Source organism: Pelobates fuscus, chromosome 1 (genome assembly GCF_036172605.1).
Source record: "Pelobates fuscus isolate aPelFus1 chromosome 1, aPelFus1.pri, whole genome shotgun sequence".
NCBI classification, from domain to species: Eukaryota; Metazoa; Chordata; class Amphibia; order Anura; family Pelobatidae; genus Pelobates; species Pelobates fuscus.
The window spans coordinates 299,929,302-299,955,397 of NC_086317.1; the positions used below are offsets into that span (position 1 = coordinate 299,929,302).

A 26,096-nucleotide genomic window follows, 5' to 3' on the forward strand; every position below is an offset into this window, starting at 1 on the left:
ATTCATCTATAAGTTATTGTAAATTATAGGGAAACTATAGTGCCAGGAAAACAAAGTTGTTTTCTCCCTATTGTTCCCCACACTGTCACCCTACCCCACCCCGTGGTGCAGAAAGGGTTAAAGACCTCTTCTGTCATTTACCCAAGTCCAGCTCTGTTTTCTCTCAGCGCTGGTTCAGGCTCTGGCTCCGAGTGACATCGGCGCTGGATTCAGGTAAGTGTCTGAAGGGGTTTTAAACCCTTCAGCGACGTGGGATGTGGGGTGGGAGGGAGGGGCTACTCCAGGATTCTCTAGTGCCAGGAAAATGGGCTTGTTTTCCTGGCACTGGAGAATCCCTTTAACCTTGAAAATCTGCTTACTGTATTTCCCAGCTCTTACAAACAGGAAATGGAGGGTGCATATAGATATTTCTCAGAAAATTAGCTGCTATTAACTGCACACCACCTGGACATTGCTACATTGACCACAGTCCTTTAGCAAGGAGAAAGCTTCCCCGAAGGTGCAAGTTGAAAATGAAGCTTTAGAATATTCGGCAGAAAAGTCAAAGTCATACTATAAGTGCCAGGTATACAAATCTGTATTCCTGGCACTTTAGCTCATTCTGCCTCCGCCCTTCCTTGCGCCCCTTCTCCAGTGAATAAAGGGTTAAAAACCCTTTATTTACTTACCTTTCCCCAGCACTGGTGTCCTTCGGCGCTGTGTCACGGCCCCGCCTCCTCCGACATCCCGCAATCAGCCAGATAACCACTGGAGGCAGACTGTTTAACATTGAAGCGCTAAGGGCAATAGGGACACTGCACCCAGACCACTTCAATGAGCTGAAGTGGTCTTGGTGCCTATAGTGTCTCTTTAAGGCAAATGTGTTCACTAAAATTGAAAGGTATGAAAGAAAAGGGGAGGTCAAAACAGAACATATACTAACAGAGGGCTAGGTTCCTTTTCTAGCATTACATTTTTAAAGGTAATGCCAATCTAAAACCGTAATGTAGAGAACAGAGAATCTGTGGGGATTTTATAATGCTCATCATCGGCTGGAAATAGTTGAAGTCAATTTCTTTCTCCCTGTGACTTTCATTAGCAGACACGCACAAACACAAGACTTTATTTTAATCCAGCTTTTATCTTTTGATATTTGAGGAACAGAGAGTTACTGAATTCAGTAAGAATTTGAAATAGATCTGATCTCCTCTTTCATTGATTCGAAAAGGACAGTCACATACTGGTCTGTCAGAAGAACAAGAAAGACGTTTTTGACCAGCTACTTAGGGGAGGAGTAAACACACTAAATTGGGCAATAAAGAAGGCCTTGTTTGAGACAGTGCCACTTGATACACACTCAAAAGCTTCAGGGATTAGAATCAAGGGCAATGTGGGTGAGGTGGGGGCTGAAGTAATACTTAAATGATAATAGGAGCAGTGAAAAATAAGCTATGCATGACTTTGTTTAGAATTAACCTTGCTTGTTTTAATTAAGATTATATTTGTCTTTAATTGTTTAATACGCAAGATGTCACACATGTATGGCGAGTAATTGAAATGGTGATCATGGAAGGGCACAACCGGGGCTGTCTAGTGACTTAACAGAGAGAGAATTGGGTGTGTACAGCCTGCTTTCAAAATTAGGCTATTTCTCAGAAGTAAAACATTTCCATCATATCAGACACTGAGAGCTTTCTCAAGTCAGATATTTGTAATTTACGAGGTGAATAGGCTGCTTTGTGAATAGGCCTCAGAAAAAGTCCTAATTTTAACTAAAGGCTATCGATGATGTCATGACAATGGTTGAAACGTTGGTAAGTACGAACAGTCAATTGGTAACATTTTGAGACTCACTGCTGAGGCTGGTGATAGACTGACACATATTTTTTGTGTTGTTTACATTCCTTTTTCTAAATTCACAATACAGCTTGCTTTTTATTCCTTCTTCACAGGCTGCAATTATACTGCTTTCATACATCTGAATAAAACAGCCCTCTGTATAAATTACCTTTCTATACACAAATCATGGATAGTTAAATTATCATTAACATCTATTCACAGTATACACATGTAGCTTTTTCTACACCTACAGCAATAATAGTTGTTGCGCCGCCGGGTATGTGGAATGGATTATTAGCTATCTGTTTTGCATTAGCATTGATATACTTTAAACATCTGCATCGATTTGTTGCTTTAAATCTGAACATCATATCAGTATTTGCAGTCATGTATACAAGGGTAATCTGAGGTAGAAAATAGCAGGTGTTTCGAGCTGTCTAGAAGCCTTCAGCAAAGCTTTATCCATTACTAGCCATAGGGTGCCTTTTTGAATAATAATTCCATTTTTGCATTACAATGGTGAGCGCTCCCGATGTCTGCTATCCTGAGCATATCAGCCTTACATGAAATGTGATCTCATCCTCTATAATTTAGTAATTCAGTCAGACACATAGACTGCCATACAGATGCAGTCTACATTAGTTGTTGTTTTTAAATCAAACCTTAGCAAATTCCTGGCATTGTATTTTTCATGTATATAAATATATGAATATAGGATAACACATGAGGGGGGCCTGGTGCTAAATTTGCGCAAATTCTACTGAGTGCTATTGAATGCAGGTAGATTATAGTAAGTGTACAGCTGGCAAATTTGAGCTGTTCTGGGATTGAGCTTCAAAAATGTGAGTTTTGTGACTAGACAAATACATACATAGGTACATACATACATACATGCATACAATAGAGTGAGGTATAACTATATTTTGAGGGATGATACATGAAGCCACAAAAAAGGAAGTGCCAAGTGGTCCACTTGCCTACTGAGCAGAGCCAGTTTAAGATTTCCCAGGGCACGGATTAGGGGCCCTTTGCTAGAGTGTGTGTGTGTGTGTGTGTGTGTGTGTGGGTAAGACAGCTGTTTATAGGGAGATGGCTGAGTGTGCATATGTGTGTGCGCTGGCTAAGTATTATGTGTATGGTGACTGAAGTTTGAGTGTGGAGAAGTCTAAGGATTGTGTTTTTGTGTGTGTTTGTAAGGGAGTGTCACTGAGTGTTGTATGTGTATTGTCTGAGTTTGTGTGAGGAAGCTATTGTAATGCCTTCCTCCTGCTTACATTTTGGATTGAAACCCTTGTGATCCGGTGGAGAGTGAGTTTGGGGAGTTGAATACTTAGTAGTCCAGTGGGAGACCATTGTGATCTGCACTCATATCAGCTGCAGATATTCTCAGAGGCCCCTTGCGGTTTCAGTACTCAAAACACTGATCATTGAGAAGCACCAGGAGACCATGAGGAAACACTTGAAGTATTCTGCACCTGGAACTGGTGCAGACCATGACACTATTTCAAGCAGAGGAGGGTTTTCTGGACTAAACAGGGGAGGCTGTTTAATCTCCCTGCAGGCAAAGCCAGGATAGTCGGAGCTCTAAGCCCTGACAGGGACCCACATGAGGTATTACACTATGTCAATACACTTTTGAACCAATAAAGGCTCTGAATTTCTAAAATTCTTTGCAGTAGAAAACAATTAACCCCTCTCCCCCCACCCCATGGCGAGATGGCAATATAGTAAAAACGTTAGACAAATGAGAAATAAGATGGAAGTTTGGCCTAGACACATTCATTTTTCATGCAATCAATGTTGATTTCCATCTTTAAAATTGTTATGATATGATTCTGCTATCTTTACTTCAGATGAAGGTGTTTAGCTATGTTTTATTACAGTAAATTTATATTTTTTGTGACCTACAAGTCACATGGTTTATGACGCAGCATAATCTTGTTTCCACTCGCCTTGTTTATACTATCGTATTCCAAAATAAACAGACTTTTTTAATTCTGTTAATACTCACAGTGTCTCCATTGTTTTCCCTCTTCATATATATGTCTAATTATGTATTTTATTTATTCTTTATGTTTATTACTCATAGACATGTGATAATGGTGCACATTTTAAATTTTACTCTTCTATTTAAACAGGTTAAGTCCAGGGCATGTCCAAGTCAAAGTGCGTAAACACTTTGATAAAGCCTATCTAATGTGGTGAAACACATTAGTTTTACATTTTATTGTATTTATGACAATTTTTATCTACTTTTAATAAACTAATGAATTTCTAGTACCCTTGAACTATCTTCTATTGTACGTGACACCTGAGTATCATATTCCTAAGTGGGGAAAATACCACCTGCAATAGACAGCCACTAGAAGTGGAGTTAACCCTGCAATGTAATTATTGCAGCTTCTCAATAACTGCAATAATTACAAAGGGGACAGGGCAATGCACCAGACCACTTCAATGAGAAGCCTATGGTGTCCCTTTAATGCAGATTACTCAGGCTTTCTTCTTTGCTATCTATTTAGATCAATCCTGGACCCAAATTAATTAAATGTCAGAAAGCCAAATTGGCCACCTTTATATGATGAACCTAAAATGTGCCTCTGACTTAGTCCTCTGTAGCCTTTAGTTTCATAAAAAAGAGTGTTTAATTTTTTTTTATGTATTGTTCTACTTTAATGTGACACACAGTGAATTGAATCTTCAGATAATTGTGTTTTGATATATTGACATTTCTTTTGTTTTCTTAGATAGTATTGAGAAATTCTCAATTATAATGCAGCAGGAATTGATTTCTTGTTTACGAGATGAATTCAGTTCATTTTTTTTTCTTCCAGACATTGCTTTAGGCTTCAACATATTTTAATTTTCAGTGATTATCTTGTTATGATGTTTTTCATTCAATATTTCATAACTGTATATTATAGGCATATACATCATAGACAGGCTTTTCTGAAAAGAGCTGATATGCAACCAATAATGCGTCATTGCACTAAGGGGAAGAACATAAACGTATTGATTGTAGGCTGTTGCATTTTAATTTATGTATGTATGTATGTAATCATTTATTTAATTTTGGAAAAATGCATTTTTAATAGTAATGTGAGATATCTTCAAATACATTAATAACGGTGTGTAATAATCCTTTTAAGAAGTTAAGCAATATCTTTGTGGGTTTTGCATTTTTATAACACATAATCAAACAAAATATTCTCCTTCGGATCTCAAAAATCTAGTTTATTCGCTAACTTGCATATTGTAGCAAAGTCCAAATTTCAAAATTTATAACACCTTAGCAACAATCATAGGATGACTATTTTAGTTTAAAGTTTGCTATTTAGAATTCAATTAACTACAATTAAGTGCCTCTCTCCCCTCCGATGACCCCCACATAATGAAATGCTCATAAAGATTGTGTTGGAATTTCACTGCAATTCCAACCCACTCAAAACATATTATAAGACAAAGAAGGTACTTAAGACATCAGTGTTGTACTCTTGCACATGCACGAGAGTACATTGCTGTCTTCAGCTCCTGATTAGGACCTCATGGAATAAGATGGTGGTGCCAGCAAGGGACCACAATGCAAAATATGCAAAGACCCCAGAAGGTGACAGAGCCACATTAATTAAATTAAAAACTTTTAACATTAAAATTATATAATCCTTTTAATAAGAATTTGTGGGTGCCAATTAAAAACATACGCTGATTGATTTTCATTGTTGGAACTGCTTAAAACATTTACCATGCCAGCAAATGATAGTGCTGCACATGTCTAATGACATGACTAATAGTCATCTCTGCTTAACTGCTTATCGGATCAGCACAATCCTTAGGAACACTCCATTGGTTTCCATAGCAAGTTAAGAACCTTGCCACACCAATAGTTTATAAACCACCATGTATATTGTGACGGAACCACGGCTGTTCATGGTTTTTCCCTTATATTATGTGTTTCATGTATTGTGCCTGTATATACAGCTGTGGGCCCCCTCCCCCTCTTGTAGTGTCTGCCTGGACCTCTCCCTCCTTCCCCCCCCCCCTCCCTTTTCCTGTCACAGCAGGACGTTGCCACAGAAACACAGCCAGCCCAATTTAACCTAGATGTTTTGATTGAAGCCCCTCTTGGTTTTGTGTTGGAGACTCCATGTAGGGGTCTGTATCTGTAAAAGCCAATAAATGCTTGTTGTAAGGGTTCCTGAACGGCCGAAGGAAGGGAATTAGCAGAGGTAACCGGTTGGGTTACCTGTGGTCTGCTACATATATATATATATATTACAGCTCACTCACAGCAATTCCTCACCAAATCATCTATCATCTCTTGGGGGCAACATTACGCCTCATTGTGCTGATACGATGACAGAGGACACCAGTTAAAGGGAAAACTGAGGTATCATGCACTTTATCAGGGGAGCAGATGAAAGACCAGTGAACCATCTAATTTTTTTAAAACAAAATTTGCACTTGATTTATCAGTGCGTTTTTAATGTCCACTTCATCAAGAAGGAAACTTCCCTAACTCATGTTTTTACTTTTCTTCCCTTGACTCCAGAGTGGCGTTTGTTGATGTAACATTTTTTGGTGTCAGGATCCTCCCTTTGCAATTTAATATTTCCTATAGTCAGCAAACCTTGTTATTACTATCTTTCTTTCCCATTTCACGTGTTTACTCATTATCTAACCAGGTCTGCAGGCCTTTGGAGTCCATTTTGCCTTGTTACTGCATTTCTCTACTATACCATATGTTTACTAATTTGTAATTATATTTGGTGCAGAGAAACCTTGCACCAATACCCAACATAACCTTCCAACTATCTTGTTCTCAAAGGCTTTAATGGGTTTCAGAAAGATACACAGGGGAATTATTCATCTGTGACTTAAGTCTTTTAGGGTTATAGGGAACACTGAACTCAATTTCCCCTGAAAATTTAAATTTTCCCTCATGACTTCCTAAGTACGTCATGGGCAATTTTAAGGTTAATGAATGTGTATGTCAATGGCTCGGATTATTATTTTTTACTGTAGTCATGGCACTTTAATTGTTGCCGTTGGCAAGTAATGCCTCATGTTTTTGATATATATAGATACCCCTAGGCCAGTACAGATTTAAACTTCACAATTTAAAGACAAGGCATAGATTTCTTACTTGTCTAAGTCGATAAGAAGTAATAAAATCTCATGATGAAGTTTGCCATCTGCCCTGCATATCAACTGCAGTTTGCTAATCCAGACAAGATCTGAGCAAGTCATCAGCATTTTTTCCAGGAGAAAAAAAAATGTAGATATCAAACACATCGTACACCGAAGCTTTTTGCAGGGTTATAAAATAACAAATGCTACAATAGCTGTTCCCAGAAGCAGAAAGCTGCTATCTTTACAAATGTTACATTTCATCTTAAAACAACAGATATCTGTTTTTCTGAAACCCTCTTTAATATGCTAAAATTACACCTAGCATGGTTGCTAGAAGAACAAGTGTATGCTTTTAATGCTCAATGTAGTGGAGCACTTAAAGTAACATTGTCAAAGAGAAAATGTAATAACAGATTTCTTTCAGACTTTATATATATATAAAATGTAGATAGATAGATAAGATAGATAGATAGATAGATAGATAGATAGATATATAGATAGATAGATAGATACCCTTTAGGAATTCTATAGGGACATCAATCTGTGCCACCCAGATATTGTTGGTACCTGGGAACTCATTATGAGAGTTGAGTCCTACCCCAACAACATTAAGATGTCAGCAGTTCAACACCATCTGTACTATTTGAAGGTCTGGGTCCCATTTTATTCTGCAAATAATTAATACAATTTCACTCATTTTCAATCAGTTCTAGCATTGTGCTAGGTAAGTGGCTTGGAAATATCTAGATTTTCATATACCAATCAAATAAAATTCTGAATAAATTAACATATTATTTTAACAGGTTTATTTAACCAATCATTGTTAACAGGAGTAGTCCCAGAAGATTGGAAGTTAGGGAATGTTGTGTCCATTCACAAGAAAGGTAGTAGGGAGGAGTCAATGGAGTATATTCGAAGCATGGCCTTGTCACCAGTGGGGGGTACCTTAGGGATCTGTAGTTGGACCAATTCTCTTTAATATTTTTATTAGTGATATTGCAGAAGGTCTTGATGGTATGGTCTTTTTGCTGATGATACTAAGATATGTAACAGGGTTGATGTTTCAAAACCAACCACAACAAGAGGACATTAGAGGGGCAAAGGTTTAAAAACAATATCAGGAAGTATTACTTTACTGAGAGGGTAGTGGATGCACGGAATAGCCTTCCAGCTGAAGTGGTAGAGATTAACACAGTGAAGGCGTTTAAGCTTGCATGGGATAGGCATAAGGCTATCCTAGCTATAAGATAAGGCCAGGGACTAATGCAAGTATATAGAAAATTGGGCAGACTAAATGGTTCTCATCTGCTGTCACATTCTATGTTTCTATGACCAAACAACTGAGTAAGCTATCACTATGTATAAAAGAAATTGTACAGCGCTGCCTAATATGTTGGCACCTTATAAATGCCAGTAATAAATAAATATTACCTGGGACGGATTTCCTACAGGAGGTTGTTGCAGTGGAGTAAAAGGTGTACCTGCACCTTGCACCTCAATGCTCTGTGTTCTGTCCTGAAAGTTCTATGAGAAGGTAATAGATGCTCTCAGCTGGAATAGAAAGAAATATTTTTTTACTACACTGGGAAATCTATACAGATTTTCTCTCTCCTACACATCTGTTATAATGTAAGCTTTATATTAATAAGCATAGACTACTGCTCATATATATTCATCATTTTCGGATACCTTCCTTTTTGTACTAAAGAACATTGCATTTCATCTATATGAATGAAGATAAAAGCTCCCCTAGTACAGTTCATGTGTTTTCACGGAACATTGAATACCAGCCCAATATCGTATATAACATTAGAAGTGCTGGAGAAATATTGATTCCAACTCACTCGTTCCAGCAAAGCAACTGAAGTCAAAGCACTGATCTAGAGGAGTATTAGAGTTTAATGTTGTACACCAGATAAACATAATATAATTTACTTAGCAGTGAAAACATGTCTTATTAGCATTCCTTGCACCTTTTCGAGCATGTGCCTCAGGGGCAGCAAGCCATACTGTATTGCAATTTGCTAAATAATGATGCACTAACTGTAAACATTTATTGCACATGTAGCACATGGAGTTTAATGTATTTCTCGACCCACGGTGCATTAGTGCATGACCGCACTTATTTCTTATTCTTACGCGCAAGCCATCCATTTCTAGCCATGGATATTTTCCTTGTCATTGAATAGTTGAATTACCTTTATGTCCCACATGTGTACCTTGCTATAATTTCTTCCTGCTTTGTGTTGCTTTGTTTGTAACAATATGTGCTTTGGGATCTTAAAGTCAATGTCCTTTATGTGAACCCCTGATCGAAAATGAGTTGTTATTAACCTGTGCGGAAACAACTTATTTCAGAAGTGTGTATATATATACAACTGCTCTCTGAAGCCTTTATTAGGAAATTTTAGAAATTCTTTTATAAAACGGTCTAAATCTTGTTCTTATAATAGCATTGTTATGCTAAAAGCTACCTCAATCATTACATAAATTTTTTTAATTAACATAATACACTTTGAATGATTGTTATATGTTTGAAAAACCATGTCCTAAAATATGTTTTATACTTAAATACACAGTGTACAGTCTGATCTTGACATGGATCAACAACATAAAGTAACATGATGTCCAATCATTACAACATTTCCCATTAAAGGAACACTATACAAATATAGTTTAGGTTACCGGGCCAGCACCGTCAGGGTCAAAAAAGGTATTTTACTTACCGTTTTCTCTCTCGTAGCTAAGTAGTCCTCGGTAAAACTCTGCCTCTTTTGCCAAGAACGTCAAGATTGTTGATCTTCACCAATCCAATGCTTTCCCATAGGCAGGGCTGTATTTCCCGCGAGCCAAACAAAGTATTTGCCTAGGGCGGCACTTTCAGGGGTAGGCAAAAACGCTGCCCTAAGTGCCCAGGCAAGTGCTTTGTTTGCCTCACGTCCTGGGGGGTGAGCAAGAGGTGGCCGGCTGGCTCGTAGTGTAGACAGGCAGCGATAAAGCGCAGTCCTCTGAGCTTTTCCTGCTCCCTCGCGCGGCCTTCTATGATGCCGGGAACCGGAATATGATGTCACTCCGGCCGCATCGGTGCACGTGGGAGCAGAGCAGGAAGAGCTCAGTTACCTTGCCATCTCTATTAAGCACCCGCCCACTCAGCCAGCCAAGCCCGCAGAAGCCAGCTGCCCCAGGAGTCTGTCCGCCCGGCCAGCAACCTCAGTAAGGAGCCCAGCAACAGTGAGTGTATGAGAAAGTGTGTGTGTGGCTGTCAGTGTGTGTGTGTGTGTGTGTCTGTCAGTGAGTATGTGTGTGTCTATCGGTGAGTGTGTCTGTGTCTGTCAGTGAGTATGTCTGTGCCTGTCACTGTGTATGTCTGTCAGTGTGTGTCTGTCAGTGAGTGTGTCTGTCAGTGTGTGTGTGTGTATGTCTTTGTCTTTTAGTGAGTATGTCTGTGTCTGTCAGTTAGAGTGTATGTCTCTGTCAGTGAGCATGTCTGTGTCTGTCACTGTGTGTCAGTGTGTGTCTATCTGTCAGGGAGTGTTTGTGTGTGTGTGTGTGTGTGTGTGTATGTGTGTATGTCAGTGACTTGTGTGTGTCTGTCAGGGATAGAGTGTGTGTGTGTGTGTCAGTGTGTGTGTGTGTGTAGCTGTTAGCATGTGTCTATGAGTGAGTGAATGTGTGTGCCTGTCAGAGTATCAAATTAGTAAGGATGTTTGTGTCAGTGTGTGTCTTTCAGTGAGTGTATGTCAGTGTATGTGTATCTGAGAGTGTGTGCCTGTCAGTGAGTGGGTGTGTCAGTGTGTGTATGTCAGTGAAAGTGTGGGTTGTTAAAACAGTGTATGTGCCAATGACTGTGTATCTGTCAGTGAGTGTATGTCAGTGCATGTGTCAATGAAGGCATGCGTCAAAAAAGTGTCCTTGACACGATGTGGTGGTGCAAATTTAGATTAGGGGGGTGCCTGAATTTAGTTGTGCCTAGGGCAGCACAAATCCAGGATACACCGCTGCCTGTAGGCAAGCATTGGGAGGCTAGTGTACCTTCATGGCAAAACACTGTGCTGCGCCATCAGATGGTCTCGGAGACCACCTGATTAAATTGCAGAGATTTACTCTGCTATTTCACTGAGTCACTTCATGTGACTGTCATATTGACAGTCACTAGAAGCATGTTAACCCTGCAAAGAATACATTACAGTTCCTGCTGAACAGCAATGTTTTCAACTGCAGGGATAAAACAGGGGGATAGGGTACCCAGACCACTTAATTGAGATTAAATGGTCTGGGTGCCTATAGTGTTCATTTCATTTTATTCACCTGTCAGGTTGTGGCATTGATTCGTTTTGTTCCATATCCTCGAAACCCACTTGAGACTGCAGTCATGTTTATGTAGATATTCCATGCAGTGACTTTTCCCGAGTCCAGCAGAAATTCGGGAATTGCAAACTGGAAATTACTTTAATGTGGTGGATGTTTAAGATTTTGATTAATTGAGCTGTTTAATGAATTTGATACTAGGAGTTTTACAGAAAGGGATAAGGTATCATGAATGCGAAAGAGAGTTAGGAGCGTAATATAGCTAAGGTCTGAAGAATTAGACCCCAAATACTGAGAGAGAAATAACACCTTCCAGAGCAGATTTTCAAGAGACAAGTGGCTAACAATGAAACGGTTTCTAAAATCGTACTTGGAGTTTTTCAAATGCCCACTTGGGGCTCCAGCCTGAATCAGCCCCCTTCCCAGCTACATCCAAATTACAGTCATGCCATTCTCTTGCTGTAAAAGTAGTGGGAGGTGGAATGGGGTGTCTGATATCATAGTTCTACAGGAGTGAGGCATCAGGCAGAAATTGTGCAGGACCTTTGCTATCACAGTACGGTGTGTATTGTGCTTCTATGGGTTTATAGTCTCCAGGTATGAACTGGCATACTGGGATATTTATTGAGAGACTGCAGTATCTGAGGGCAACCTGTGTGCCAGACTTTGTTAGTTGGCATCCCTATAGGTGTTTGCAAGAGTGGTAAGATAAGACAGTGCTCAAGACATTCACCTCTTTGCTTGTGGAAATGGATTCATAGCCAAATTTCTGCATGCTCCTTCCCACTGTACACGTCATATTGATGGAGTAGGGGCAGATATATTATACCTTGCAACACCAGCAGCCACAATCTGTCAAACCTCTGTATTGCATGCACCATGTAAGTAGGATCAACTACACAGAGATCCATGTGTTTTATTAAGAAAAAGGACCATTCATTTTGATTTGCTCCTAATCAAACATTTGCCAGCTCTGCCATGGAGACAGGGGCGGGCTGGGGCAGGGGGCAGTTTCCCCCCAGGCTGCCCTAAACCCAGGGCCGAGCGCATCCAGCAAAAAAAGGAAAAATCCGAATCCCCTGTTTCTGGGAGCTCAGATGTTTTAACTTACCTCACTCTCCCTGCAGCCTGCAGCCAGTGGAGTCGGCCAACCTCTTCCTGATGATGTCAGGAGGAGGGGGCGTGACTTCCACTGCTCTTCTCACAGGACCGCTGGGGAGTCTGGGAGAAGAGCAGAGGAGGTGACGCCCCCTCCTCCTGACATCATCAGGAGAGTCTGACTTCACTGATGACTGCTGCTGCTACTTTATGCTGGTTGCTGGTTGCTGTTCCTGCTGGTTGCTGCCTACCCCTCCCTGGCCTAAGGTAAGACTCAGGGAGGAGGACAATACACTTTATGGTTTGTTTTTTTTCTCCCCTTAATCAGCTCCTATACCCTTCGTCAGCCCATGCCCCCCCTCCTCAGCCCTGTCCTCTTACTTAGCCCCTGCCCCCTTGCTCAGCCACCGACCCTTTGCTCAGCCCTGTCCCCCTTCCCATTTCCTCAGCCCTGTCCCCTTCCTCAGCCCCTATCCCCCTTCCACAGCCCTGTCCCCTTCCTCAGCCCCTATCCCCCTTCCTCAGTCCCTGTCCCCCTTCCTCAGCCCCTGTACCCCACCCTGTCACAGCTCCTGTTCCCCCCTCTCAGCTCATGACCCGCTTACTCAGCCCCATGCCGCCCTACCATAGCCCCCATAACATCCCCACTACAGCTCCTCTCCCCCAATTGCAACCCATATCATCCACACCACAGCCCCTTTCCCAAATTGTAGCCATCTTCAGCCTCTATCCCCCCACTACATTTCCTAACCCCCAGTTACAGCTCATACCCTCCACTTCAGCCCCTGTCTCCCACTACAGCCCATAGCCCCCTACTACAGCCATGTCTCCTTACTCAGCCCCTGTCTACTGGCTTTAAAAGTATAACGTTTGGGTGTATGTGTGTGTATGAGTATGTCTGTGTGTGGGCCAGTGTGTCTGTCTGTGTGTGGGCCAGTATGTCTCTGTGTGTGTGCCAGTTTGTCTGTGTGTGTGTGTGTGTGTGTGTGTATGTCAGGATCGGGACAGGGATCCAACACGCAGAGTACAAACAGTAGCCAGATACGTATACCGGACCTTAGAATGGCCGGACTAACGTAAGTAGCACAGTATAGAATGGTCAAAGACAAGCCGAGGTCGAGGGTAACAGAAGACAGGTAAGCGAGAGACAAGCCGAATCAAGGGTAACAGAGATAAGCAGAGTAAGGTAAACAAGCCGGGTCAAAACCAAAAGGGATAATAGAATACACAAGCACTGAGTGACTAGAACAAGCTAGAACCACGACAGGGCAATGAGCTAATGAAAGAAGCTCTGTTAAATACCCTGTTCAGAGCAGTAACCACGCCTCCGAGGCGTCTTGATTGGTCCTGCAGCAATTGACTGACAGGTCGTTTCGGGGGAGTGTCCTGATGACTACTTCCTGCCTAGATGCTGTAAAAGGCAGTCACTCCCTCGCGGCCGGCCTAGCATGACCGGATAGACCGCGGGGAAGGGAGCCATCAGACCGTCTGGATGGAGGAACAGCTAAGTCTCTACCTCTTTCGGAGGTAGAGACCACAGGTACCCTGACAGTACCCCCCCTCTCAGATACGCCCACCGGGCGGAATGAACCGGGACGAGATGGGAAGCGAGAGTAATACGCCCTGCGGAGACGGGGAGCATGAACATCCTCCTGAGGTACCCAACTCCTCTCCTCAGGACCATATCCCTTCCAATCAACCAGATATTGTACTCTCCCCCGGGAGATTCGAGAATCAATAATAGAGTTAACCTCATACTCCTCCTGACCCTCCACCTGAACGGAGCGAGGAGGGGCTATTGTGGAGGAAAATCTGTTACATATGAGTGGTTTCAGCAATGAAACGTGAAACGAGTTCGGGATGCGTAAGGTATTAGGAAGAGCTAAACGATACGCAACTGGATTGATACGGGTCAGCACCCTGTAGGGTCCAATATAACGAGGAGCGAACTTCATGGATGGCACTTTTAAACGGATGTCCCTCGTGCTCAGCCATACCCTATCACCTGGAACAAAGACCGGAGCCGCCCTTCTACGTTTATCAGCGTGTTTCTTAACCAACATAGAGTTGTGCACAAGGATTTGTCGAGTTTGATCCCACAACTTCCTCAAATTGGCAACATGAACATCAACCGACGGCACACCCTGGGAAGGAGAATCCGAAGGAAGAATAGACGGATGAAAACCATAATTCATGAAGAAGGGGCTTGAATGAGTAGAATCGCAAACGAGATTGTTGTGTGCAAACTCCGCCCAAGGAATCAAACCGACCCAATCGTCCTGGTGTTCTGAAACGAAACAACGTAGATATTGCTCAACTTTTTGGTTAGTGCGTTCAGCAGCTCCATTGGACTGAGGATGATAGGCAGAGGAGAAATTCAATTTGATGCCTAGTTGGGAGCAGAATGATCTCCAAAAACAGGAAACAAATTGGGAGCCTCTGTCAGAGACAATTTGGGAAGGTATCCCATGCAACCGGAAAATCTCCCTGGCGAATATCTCCGCTAATTCGGGCGAAGATGGGAGTTTAGGTAAGGGAATGAAGTGAGCCATTTTAGTAAATCTGTCTACCACAGTGAGCATGACAGTCTGCTTTTTAGAGATAGGCAAATCAACAATGAAGTCCATTGCCAGACAGGACCAAGGCTTTTCAGGAACCTCTAAAGGGTGCAGAAATCTGCATGGAAGCGAATGGGGTAGCTTGGTCTTGGTACAAACTTCACATGCCCCGATGAATTCTTTAATATCCTTGCGTAAGTCAGGCCACCAAAAATCTTTAGAGACCAGCGCATAAGTCTTGCGGATACCAGGATGCCCAGCCACCTTGCTGTTATGGAGACAGCGTAGCACCTCCAGTTGGAGAGCGGCAGGAACGAAGTGTCGATCCCCAGGAGTCTGTTTGGGTGCCAAATGCTGAAACTTCATGATCTCAGAAAGCAATGGAGAGTGAATCCTGAGATTCGTGTTCGCGATGATATTCCTCTTAGGAACTATGGATGACAGAAGTGGTTCAGTTATAGTGGATGGTTCATATTGATGAGACAAAGCATCGGCTTTAGAGTTCTTAGAACCAGGTCTATACGTAAGTACATAATTAAAGTGAGTGAGGAACAAAGCCCAGCGAGCCTGCCTGGCGGACAAGCGCTTAGCCTCCCCAATATAAGACAAGTTCTTATGATCCGTTAGGATAGTAACAGGGTGTAGTGTCCCTTCCAGTAAATGTCTCCACTCCTTTAAAGCCTTAATGACCGCTAACAGTTCCCTCTCCCCGATGTCATATCTGCTCTCAGGCCCAGACATTTTTTTAGAGAAGAAACCACAAGGGTGTAACGGTTTATCCACCCCTAACCTTTGAGACAGAACAGCCCCAACTCCTGTCTCAGAAGCATCGACCTCGAGCAGGAAAGGCAGAGTCGTATCAGGATGAACTAGAATGGGAGCTGAGGCAAAAAGTTCCTTGAGAGTCTTAAAAGCACCAAGAGCTTCCTCAGACCAGAACTTAGTATCAGCCCCTTGTTTCGTCATATTGGTAATAGGCGCAATGATAGAGGAGTAACCCTTAATGAAGCGCCTATAGTAGTTGGAGAAACCAATAAACCTTTGGATAGCCTTGAGTCCTTTGGGCAAAGGCCAGTCTAAAATAGATTGGAGTTTACCAGGATCCATTTTAAAACCTTCCCCAGAAATCACGTACCCAAGAAAGTCTACCTGAGACTGATCAAAACTGCACTTCTCCAATTTGCAGTATAGACCATGTTGCAGAAGTTTGAGTAACACCTTTCTGACCTGTCTATGGTGAGTCTCAATCTCCTTAGAGTGTATTAGTATGTCGTCCAGGTAAACAATAACACAATCATGCTGAAACTCCCTAAGTACCTCATTAATCAACTCTTGAAATACTGCAGGAGCATTGCATAGTCCAAATGGCATAACAGTGTACTCGTAATGGCCATACCGGGTATTGAATGCCGTCATCCACTCGTGACCTTGCTGGATTCTCACCAAATTGTAAGCCCCTCTGAGATCTAACTTGGTGAAGATTTTGGAGCCCTTAAGACGATCAAATAACTCGGTAATCAGTGGGATGGGATAGGTATTTCTGACAGTTATTTTATTTAAGCCTCGGTAATCGATACTAGGTCTCAGCGTGCCATCTTTCTTTTTAATGAAAAAGAACCCTGCCCCGGCCGGAGAAGAAGACCTCCTGATGAATCCCTTTTCTAAATTCTCCTGAATATACTCCTCTAGAACCGAGTTCTCCTGAACAGACAAAGGATATACATGGCCCCTCGGAGGCATACTCCCGGGTAAAAGCTTAATTTTACAGTCAAATGACCTGTGTGGCGGCAAAGAATCGGCATTCTTCTTGTCAAACACTGCCCTTAAGTCTAGGTAAAGGTCTGGTATTTGTCTTTCTGTGGACTGAGTAGGATTCTCCTGTATGTTAATATTAGCTAATGGAGAAACCTTGCACAAACACCGATCCTGGCAGCCCTGGCCCCACGAGAGTATCTCCCCTAACTCCCAATCAATAATAGGGTTATGTTCCTTCAACCATGGGTACCCCAGAACTATGGGAACGGAAGGAGACGAAATGAGCAGAAGAGATAAATTCTCCACGTGTAGGATGCCAACATTTAACTCAATGGGTATGGTTTCACGAAAGATAACAGGGTCTAGTAGTGGTCTACCATCTATGGCCTCAACGGCCAAGGGTGTCTCCCTTAGCTGGGATGGGAAATTGTTTTTACTGGCAAAGGCTTGGTCGATAAAATTCTCAGCAGCACCTGAATCTATCAAAGCCATAGCCCTTACTACTTCCCTCCCGCAAGTTAAGGAAACTGGTAGCAGAAGCCTGTGATCTTTATACTTAGGATTAGAGGACAAAATAGAAACACCCAAGGCCTGTCCTCTAGAGAGACTTAGGTGCGAGCGTTTCCCGGGCGGTTAGAACAGTTTGAGAGTAAATGACCCTTAGCTCCACAATACATACACAAACCCTCTCTTCTCCTGTACTGTCTTTCCTCCTCAGAGAGGCGGGTATACCCTATCTGCATAGGTTCAGGAAGCAAAGATACCGTGGAGTCAGGACTTGGAAAAGCGGGGGCTAACCTAATAGAAGGTCTCCGGTTCTTCTCTCGAGTGTTCTGTCTCTCTCTTAAACGTTCATCTATACGAGAGATGAACGAAATTAAATCCTCTAAATTCTCAGGGAGTTCTCTGGTAGCAACCTCATCAAGGATTACTTCAGATAAGCCATTCAAAAATACATCCATATACGCCTGCTCATTCCACTTGACCTCTGACGCCAGAGACCTGAACTCTAGTGCATAATCCACCAGTGTTCGGTTCTCCTGTCTCAGACGCAACAGTAGTCTGGCTGCATTAACCTTTCTACCTGGAGAGTCAAATGTTCTTCTAAAAGCAGTTACAAAGGCGTTATAGTTATAAACTAATGGGTTATCGTTCTCCCATAATGGGTTGGCCCATCTCAGAGCTTTCTCAATAAGTAGGGTGATAATAAATCCTACCTTTGCCCTATCTGTAGGATAAGAGCGAGGCTGCAATTCAAAATGGATACTAATTTGGTTTAAGAAACCACGACACTTCTCAGGAGCCCCACCATAGCGTACTGGGGGGGTAATGCGAGAAGAAGCACCCACTGTGGCTACCTCTAGACCTGAACCGGCAGGAGAAACAGGGGTATTACGTATCTCCTCTGGTGGGTTATTGGCACGAGATAATAGAGCCTGTAGCGCAAGCGCCATCTGATCCATTCTGTGATCCATGGCTGCAAACCTAGGATCAGGAGAGGCAAGCTGACTGTTTGTACTCGCAGGATCCATTGGCCCTGTCGTAATGTCAGGATCGGGACAGGGATCCAACACGCAGAGTACAAACAGTAGCCAGATACGTATACCGGACCTTAGAATGGCCGGACTAACGTAAGTAGCACAGTATAGAATGGTCAAAGACAAGCCGAGGTCGAGGGTAACAGAAGACAGGTAAGCGAGAGACAAGCCCAATCAAGGGTAACAGAGATAAGCAGAGTAAGGTAAACAAGCCGGGTCAAAACCAAAAGGGATAATAGAATACACAAGCACTGAGTGACTAGAACAAGCTAGAACCACGACAGGGCAATGAGCTAATGAAAGAAGCTCTGTTAAATACCCTGTTCAGAGCAGTAACCACGCCTCCGAGGCGTCTTGATTGGTCCTGCAGCAATTGACTGACAGGTCGTTCCGGGGGAGTGTCCTGATGACTACTTCCTGCCTAGATGCTGTAAAAGGCAGTCACTCCCTCGCGGCCGGCCTAGCATGACCGGATAGACCGCGGGGAAGGGAGCCATCAGACCGTCTGGATGGAGGAACAGCTAAGTCTCTACCTCTTTCGGAGGTAGAGACCACAGGTACCCTGACAGTGTATCAGTATGCCTGTAACAGTGTGTGTGTGTGTGTGTGTCTGTGTGTCTGTCAGTGAGTGTGTGCATGTGCCTGTTAGTGAGTGCCAAATCAGCAAGTGTGTGTGCCTGTCAGTGAGTGTGTCTGTTAAGGTGACTGCCTCCCTTTCAATCACATGGGGAAAGTGTTTTTACTCTCCTTTTGGTGCAATGGTCCACTTGACTGGATTTGCCCCCCAGGTTTAAGGCTGCCAGCCCTCCCCTGCATGGAGAGACCTCCACTGGAATGAATCCTTAGTAACAGTACAAGATTTAGGGTGTATTTGCCATAAAATCCCAAATGAGCTACATATACAGTTAGGTCTGAAAATATTTGGACACTGTTCCAGTTAAATAATAAATATGGGATTAAAGTGCAGTCTCTCAGCTTTAAATTGAGGGAATTTAGGAATTCCCTCAAATTAAGGGTTTATGAATTACAATTGACTCAAAATCTGTTTCATAGACAAGTGTGGCCTATTTATTGGTTATTTCTTCATCAATTAAACATGTAAAAGGTCTGGAGTTGATTCCAGGTGTGGCAATAATTTGCTATGCACCTACAACATTTGGTCAAAGGAGCTCTCAATGCAAGTGAAACAAGCCATCCTTGGGTTGCAAAATATAAAATCCATCAGATAGATTGCAGGAACATTAGGAGTGGACACATCGACAGTTTGTCACATTCTTAACCTATTGGGAGTGAAATCAATTTTTTTTTTTTTGGGGTTAACAATTAATTTCTAAGGTTGCCTTCAAGTCTTGTTACAAAAAATTTGATTTATTTTATTAATAGCTCTATGACAAGATGTAAACAAAGAATAAATATGTAGTAACTGAGAAAAAGGAATAAACTGTGAGTTCTGTAACACAAAAAGTCCACAGAAAACAACAGTGGTGGATGATTGTAGGTTGCTTTCTATGATAAAGAAAAACCCTTTCACAACATCCAGCCAAATGAAGAACACTCTCCATGAGGTAGGCATATCATTATCCAAGTCTACCAAGAGAAGACTTCACAAGAGCAAATGCAGAGGGTTCGCCACAAGATGCAAACCATTGATAAGCCTCAAGAATAGAAAGGCCAGATTAGACTTTGCCAAAAAAAATTCTGAAAAAGCTATCCCAGTTCAGAATGAGGAAAATAAAAATTATAGAAAAGGCTTGGAATAGCTCATGATCCAAAGCATGTCACATCATAAAAAACACGGTGGCGACAGTGTGATGGCATGGGCATACATGATTTCCAATGGCACTGGGTCACTAGTGTTTATTGATGATGTGACAGAAGCAGCTGGATTAATTCTGAAGTGTATAGGGATACAATGTCGGTTTAGATTTAGCCAAATTCAGCAAAATTGATTGGACAGCACTTCCCTTTACAGCCAATGACCCAAAGCATTCTGTAAAAGCAACCAAGTGTTTTTTAAGGCAAAGAAGTGGAATATTCTGCAATGGGCAAGTCAATCACCTGATTTCAACCCAATCAAGCATGCATTTCACTTGCTGAAGACAAACGTTTTAAGGCAGAAAGATCCACGAAAAACAGCAACTGAAGACAGCTGCAGTAAAGGTCTGGCAAAGCATTAAAAAAAAAAAAGGAAACCCATTGTTTGGTGACAGCTATGTGTTCCAGACTTGAAAGGATGCAAAATATTTTGACAAAGTATTAAAAATTAACATTTTATTTAAATTTGTGGGAATTTGTCCAATTATATTTGAGCTCCCAAAATATGAGCACTGTGTATGAAAATGGTTGCAGTTCTTAAAAGTTTAATACAATATTTTTGTACAACACCTTGAATTAAAGTTGAAAGTCTGCACTTCAATTGCATCTTGGTTGTTTCATTTCAAATCCATAGTGGTGGCGTACAGAGCCAAGATTATGAAAACTGTGTCAGTGTCCAAACTTTTCTGGACCTAATTGTAGATGTTTAAAAAGAAAAATCATCCAACCTGGAAAAACAAGAATATAGAAGCTTATTGTGCTTGGCAAATGTGGGAGTGAAAAATACCTGCCAAAAAGTTTTTGTTTCTTTTCACATTGTATAGCATGGAGGAGTTAAAAGTTGTAATTTCTAATGTTGCCTTCAAGCCTTGTTACAGAAAATGTAATTTATTTTATTATTGGCTCCAAGACAAGATGTAAACAAAGAAAACAAATATGTTTAATAAATATGCAATAACTTGGCAATGCAGATGAAGTGATAAATGCATTGAATGAATGAATTAGTGTCTCCTTTTCCAGGTATGAGTACCGACTTTTTACTCTTACTGCAGTGCGGTTCACATAGAGTTAACTCTGACTGCTACTACAGTACTATAACCTTTCCTGGTTCTCCTAGTAAAATTTTATCGAATAATTGCTTTTTATGTCCCGTACCTAAACTCCTCTGTGATTTAAAGATAAAAAAAATTGTTAAAATAAAGGCATCTCGAAGACACATAGAACCTAGGCTGACGAGGCAAGATTTTTACCTTTCACTCTCTGTTTTCTTGCCTTTGGTCATAAAGAGATGACATATGGATTTCAGCTTAATGACTTACAGAAGAGATAGTAATTTGCTTTTTCTACAGTTTTGATATGGTACAGAGTTTAAATGAGGCAATGTATTGTAAGCAATAATAATAAAAAATGCTTTAGCTTTAGTGTAATAAACTCCTGCCACAGCATTTCACTGCCTGAGACCCTTAGGCCTATAGAACAATAATATCTTGCTTCCTTAATTGCCACTCATTGTTACGTGTTGAAATAATATTTTTTTTTCTCCTCTTTCCTCCTAGGTGTCCATTGATGAGCGCATCAGACAGTTGCATGAAGCCCATAGGGATTTTGGTCCCACATCCCAACATTTTCTTTCTAGTAAGCACTTTTAAGTTCTGCTAATTAACCTGCATGCTTTCAGATCTCCTCAACAGTCTCCATTCACAAACGCTCCATAATCCCACTCAGTGCATTTTTATACTTGAAATGGTGCTATGCCTGGAGGGCTCTAACACCCTTCACCAAAAATATTCAAAACATCCCTGTTATACACACAGATACATTTTAATGAAGGAGGCAGCTACACATAGTCTGACCAAGCTTAAAGACCATCAAGGTGAAGGAGTCAGGATTACCTAAAAAAAAAAAAAGAAAGAAATATGATACTTGACTGACATTGAGTTTGGAAATTTGCACTTCAGGAATTGCAGAAAAACAAAAAAAAAGCAGTCAATTACTTTGTATAAAAATTATGTTTAAAATAATAATTATCAAATGAATTACATTAAATCTTACGTATTACAGTTGTGCAGAAATTTACAGTTGGGTGCACGTTGCTAAACTAATGTGACATGGAGAATTTAAATGACCACTTGTTTTGCTCAATAAACATGTTGTGGTGAGCTGAAAAATGAAATGCAAAAAAAAATAAAAAAATAGGTCAAAATAGTAAACATGTACTAAACCTCCAGCTTTTATTCATCTAAAAATACAAATAAAATGAAGATAAAATGTCATAACATTTTAAATGACTCTGCTTTATAGAGGCACAGTATTTTCAAACCATACATACCACATTATGCAGATATTTCAAACTCTGGCCCCACAGATGTTGATGGCCTACAACTCCCATAATTCTATGAATGCATTAGAGGAGAAATAATCATTGGAGTTGCAATTCAGCAACATCTGTGAGGCTGAAGATAGAGATGCCATGCTTAACGTGACACTATAGTCACCAAAACAACTTTAGCTTAATGAAGCAGTTTTTATGTACCAGTTTTCAAAGCATGTCCAGGATTTAGGGATTACCCAGTTGTGCCAAGGTGTTTTTTTTTTTCTTTCTAAACACCTTAGACACAACTGGGTAATCTCTAAATCATGGACTGGTAGGTGTGCCTTGAGAATTGGTCTGGAAACCACTGCTCTCACTGCTTAATTATCTGCCATTTAGGAGTTAAACCACTTTTGTTTCCATCCCTACAGCCATAGCCATACCCCCACCTCCCCCCGGTTGTGACTGACACAGCCTGCATGAAAAAATATGGTTTCACTTTCAATCAGATGTAACTTACTTTAAAAGCTTTTATCTCCTGCTCTGTAAATTGAACGTTAATCACATACAGGAGGCCCCTGCATGGTCTAGCAAGCCATTAACAGAGAAAGAGATAATACATTCTAATTTAAACAGATCTGCAATAAAGGAAGTGTAAACATTGGATATCTCTCTACAGGAAGTGTTAAGGAAGGCTGTGTAATTCGTGCAGGGAGGTGTGCTTACGCTGCATAAACAAACTTATTTAACTCCTAAATGGCAGAGAATTAAGCAGTAATACTGTAGGGTCATGATATACACACAAAACTGCTTCATTACGCTAAAGTTGTTTTGGTGGCTATTGTCCCTTTAAATGTTATTGAATATAAAACAGTGCTATAAATCTGACAGTCCAGGTATTATTTTCATGTTGTCAGTTTGTGCTAAGACAACAACAGTAACCTGCCGAGTGATCAAAACAAAACAAAGTAAATATACACATGTAAAATCACACATGCTGCATATATGGTTTTAATTATCAAAATGGTAATTTATTACACCATCATTTGCTTTCTACTGTCACTCCATCTTTAAATGATCTCTATAGGGTCAGGAATACTAACATGTTTTCCCGACCATATAATGCTAAACCCAGCATTTAGGTGTCTTGCCCCCCCCTCCTCCTTAGCACCCCTATATTGATTCAATGCATTTCTATGAGGAAATTCTGCATCTCCATGCAGAGCGTGGGGACCCTGAACGGCATGGCTGCTTACTGTGCAGCCCTGAGCCATGAAGCCCCTCCAGTGGCCATCTAAGGAGTGGCCATTTTAGGACTGACCACTTGGAGGTGTCCCTAGGGGCAATGTAAACACTGCCCTTTTGACTGAAAAGGCAGTGTTTACATGAAAATGCCTCAAGGGAGCAATTATACTCACCAGAACAACTACATTAAGCTGTAGTTGTTATGGTGACTATAGTGTCCCTTAAACTGTATTTGACATTCATTTCTATATAATATTTGTTAATATCAGGAAGTTACTGTGTCAATATAATGCTGGCTTTATTTCCCGATCTGCTATAAGTATAGATGACCGGCCTTTCTAATTGTTTTAACCTTCAATTTTTATGCCCTTTGTTCACCTCATTAAATTGCAGATGAACCTTCTCTTCTCCAGCTGTCAATAGTTTACTTAGGATCTTTACATAAATATTGTACTGTTTCATATTTTCTATTGCCTAGAAAACTCTTGCAAAAGCTTAGACGTTAATGAAAGGCTTGATACAAGTGCAAAAAAGGACACACACATTTCTACACAGTACAGTAAACTCATATTAATATTTGTAAGTAGTGATGTCCTGAACGGTTCGCTGGCGAATAGTTCCTGGCGAACATAGCATGTTCGCGTTCGCCACGGATGGCGAACATATACGATGTTCGGTCCGCCCCCCATTCATCATCATTGAGTAAACTTTGACCCTGTACCTCACAGTCAGCAGACACATTCCAGCCAATCAGCAGCAGACCCTCGCTCCCAGACCCTCCCACCTCCTAGACAGCATACAGTTTAGATTAAAGGGACACTCCAGGCACCCAGACCACTTCTGCTCATTGGAGTGGTCTGGGTGCCAACTCCCACTACTCTTAACCCTGCAAGTGTAATTATTGCAGTTTTTCATAAACTGCAATAATTACATTGCAGGGTTAACTCCAACTCTAGTGGCTGTCTAGTAGACAGCCACTAGAGGTCACTTCCTGGATTATAGCAAGGATTTTCCTTGCTAGAGCATCGCTGGACGTCCTCACGCTGTGTGAGGACCTCCAGCGTCGCTCAAAACCCCATAGGAAAGCATTGAAATGATTTTTCAATGCTTTCCTATGGGGAGACGTAATGCGCATGCGCGGCATTGCCGCGCATGCGCATTAGGTCTCCTCGGCCGGTGGGCGGGATCAGTCTCGCCCACCGGCCGACGCAATGGACAGGAGGAGCGTCGCGGAGGAGGAGACAGCGGCGAGCGACATCGCCGCTGCCTCAGGTAAGTGACTGAAGGGGTTTTCACCCCTTCAGTAACTGGCGATTGGTGGGTGGGAGGGAGAGGGACCCTCCAGTGCCAGGAAAACGGATCGTTTTCCTGGCACTGGAGTTTCCCTTTAATTCTGAAGCTGCATTCCTTTTTTTTTTTTGTGTTTGTGTTTATTATACTTTATCCTCCATAGCCAGTAACCTGTGTTTATTATACATTATCCTCCCATAGCCAGTAACCTGTGTTTCTTATACATTATCCCCCCATAGCCAGTAACCTGTGTTTATTATACATTATCCCACCCATAGCCAGTAACCTGCGTTTATTATACATTATCCTACCATAGCCAGTAACCTGTGTTTATTATACATTATCCCTCCCATAGCCAGTAACCTGTGTTTATTATACATTATCCTCCCATAGCTAGTAACCTGTGTTTATTATACATTATCCCTCCATAGCCAGTAACCTATGTTTATTATACATTATCACCCCATAGCCAGTAACCTGTGTTTATTATACATTATCCCACCCATAGCCAGTAACCTGTGTTTACTATACATTATCCCTCCATAGCCAGTAACCTGTGTTTATTATACATTATCCCCCCATAGCCAGTAACCTGTGTTTATTATACATTACCCCCCCCCCCCCCATAGCCAGTAACCTAAAGATTACTTAGTATTAGTAAATAATATGCCCCTACTCGCTATACCGCGAGTAGGGACATGTCTAGTAAGCAGTGAGCAGCGTGTGGCGGGGGGATTTTCATTTAGGGCCCCCACCCGCCGTTTAGGGGTGGGGGCCGTGGGGGCACAGTAGGTTCCCCCCCTTATTGTTTTTAGGGCCCCCACCCACCACTCAGGGGTGGGGGCCGTGGGGGAGGACGGTAGGTCCCCGCCCCACCATTCTTATCTAGGGCCCCCACCCACTGCTCAGGGGTGGGGGCCGGGGGGAGGACAGTAGGTTCTCCCCCTCTCTTTATTTAGGGCCCCCACCCACCGCTCAGGGGTGGAGGCCAGGGGGGGAGGACAGTAGGTCCCCCCCTTATTGTTTTTTTAGGGCCCCCACCCACCGCTCAGGGGTGGGGGCCGGGGGGGAGGACGGCCTTGGACAGGCAAAAAGGTAGCTAGATAGACAGACAGACTGGCTATCTGACTACCCTCTTTCACTAAATACTTTAATGTTGAACCTTAGGTAGCTATTATCTTAGATGACCTCCCTTGGGAGCCTTGTTTAATTCCCTACATATAAGTATAG

The 26,096-nt window shown here is 41.9% G+C and overlaps 1 protein-coding gene across 2 annotated transcripts in view; it reads left to right on the forward strand.

Annotated features, from left to right (window-relative positions):
- The window catches only part of DMD (dystrophin), a 2,317,639-nt gene that overhangs the window by 1,925,364 nt on the left and 366,179 nt on the right, over positions 1–26,096 (forward strand). For both annotated transcript variants that reach the window (XM_063457949.1, XM_063457957.1), the window contains one exon: positions 21,577–21,655. In XM_063457949.1, the coding sequence (XP_063314019.1) occupies positions 21,577–21,655 (79 nt within the window). The remainder of the gene's footprint in view (positions 1–21,576; positions 21,656–26,096) is intronic.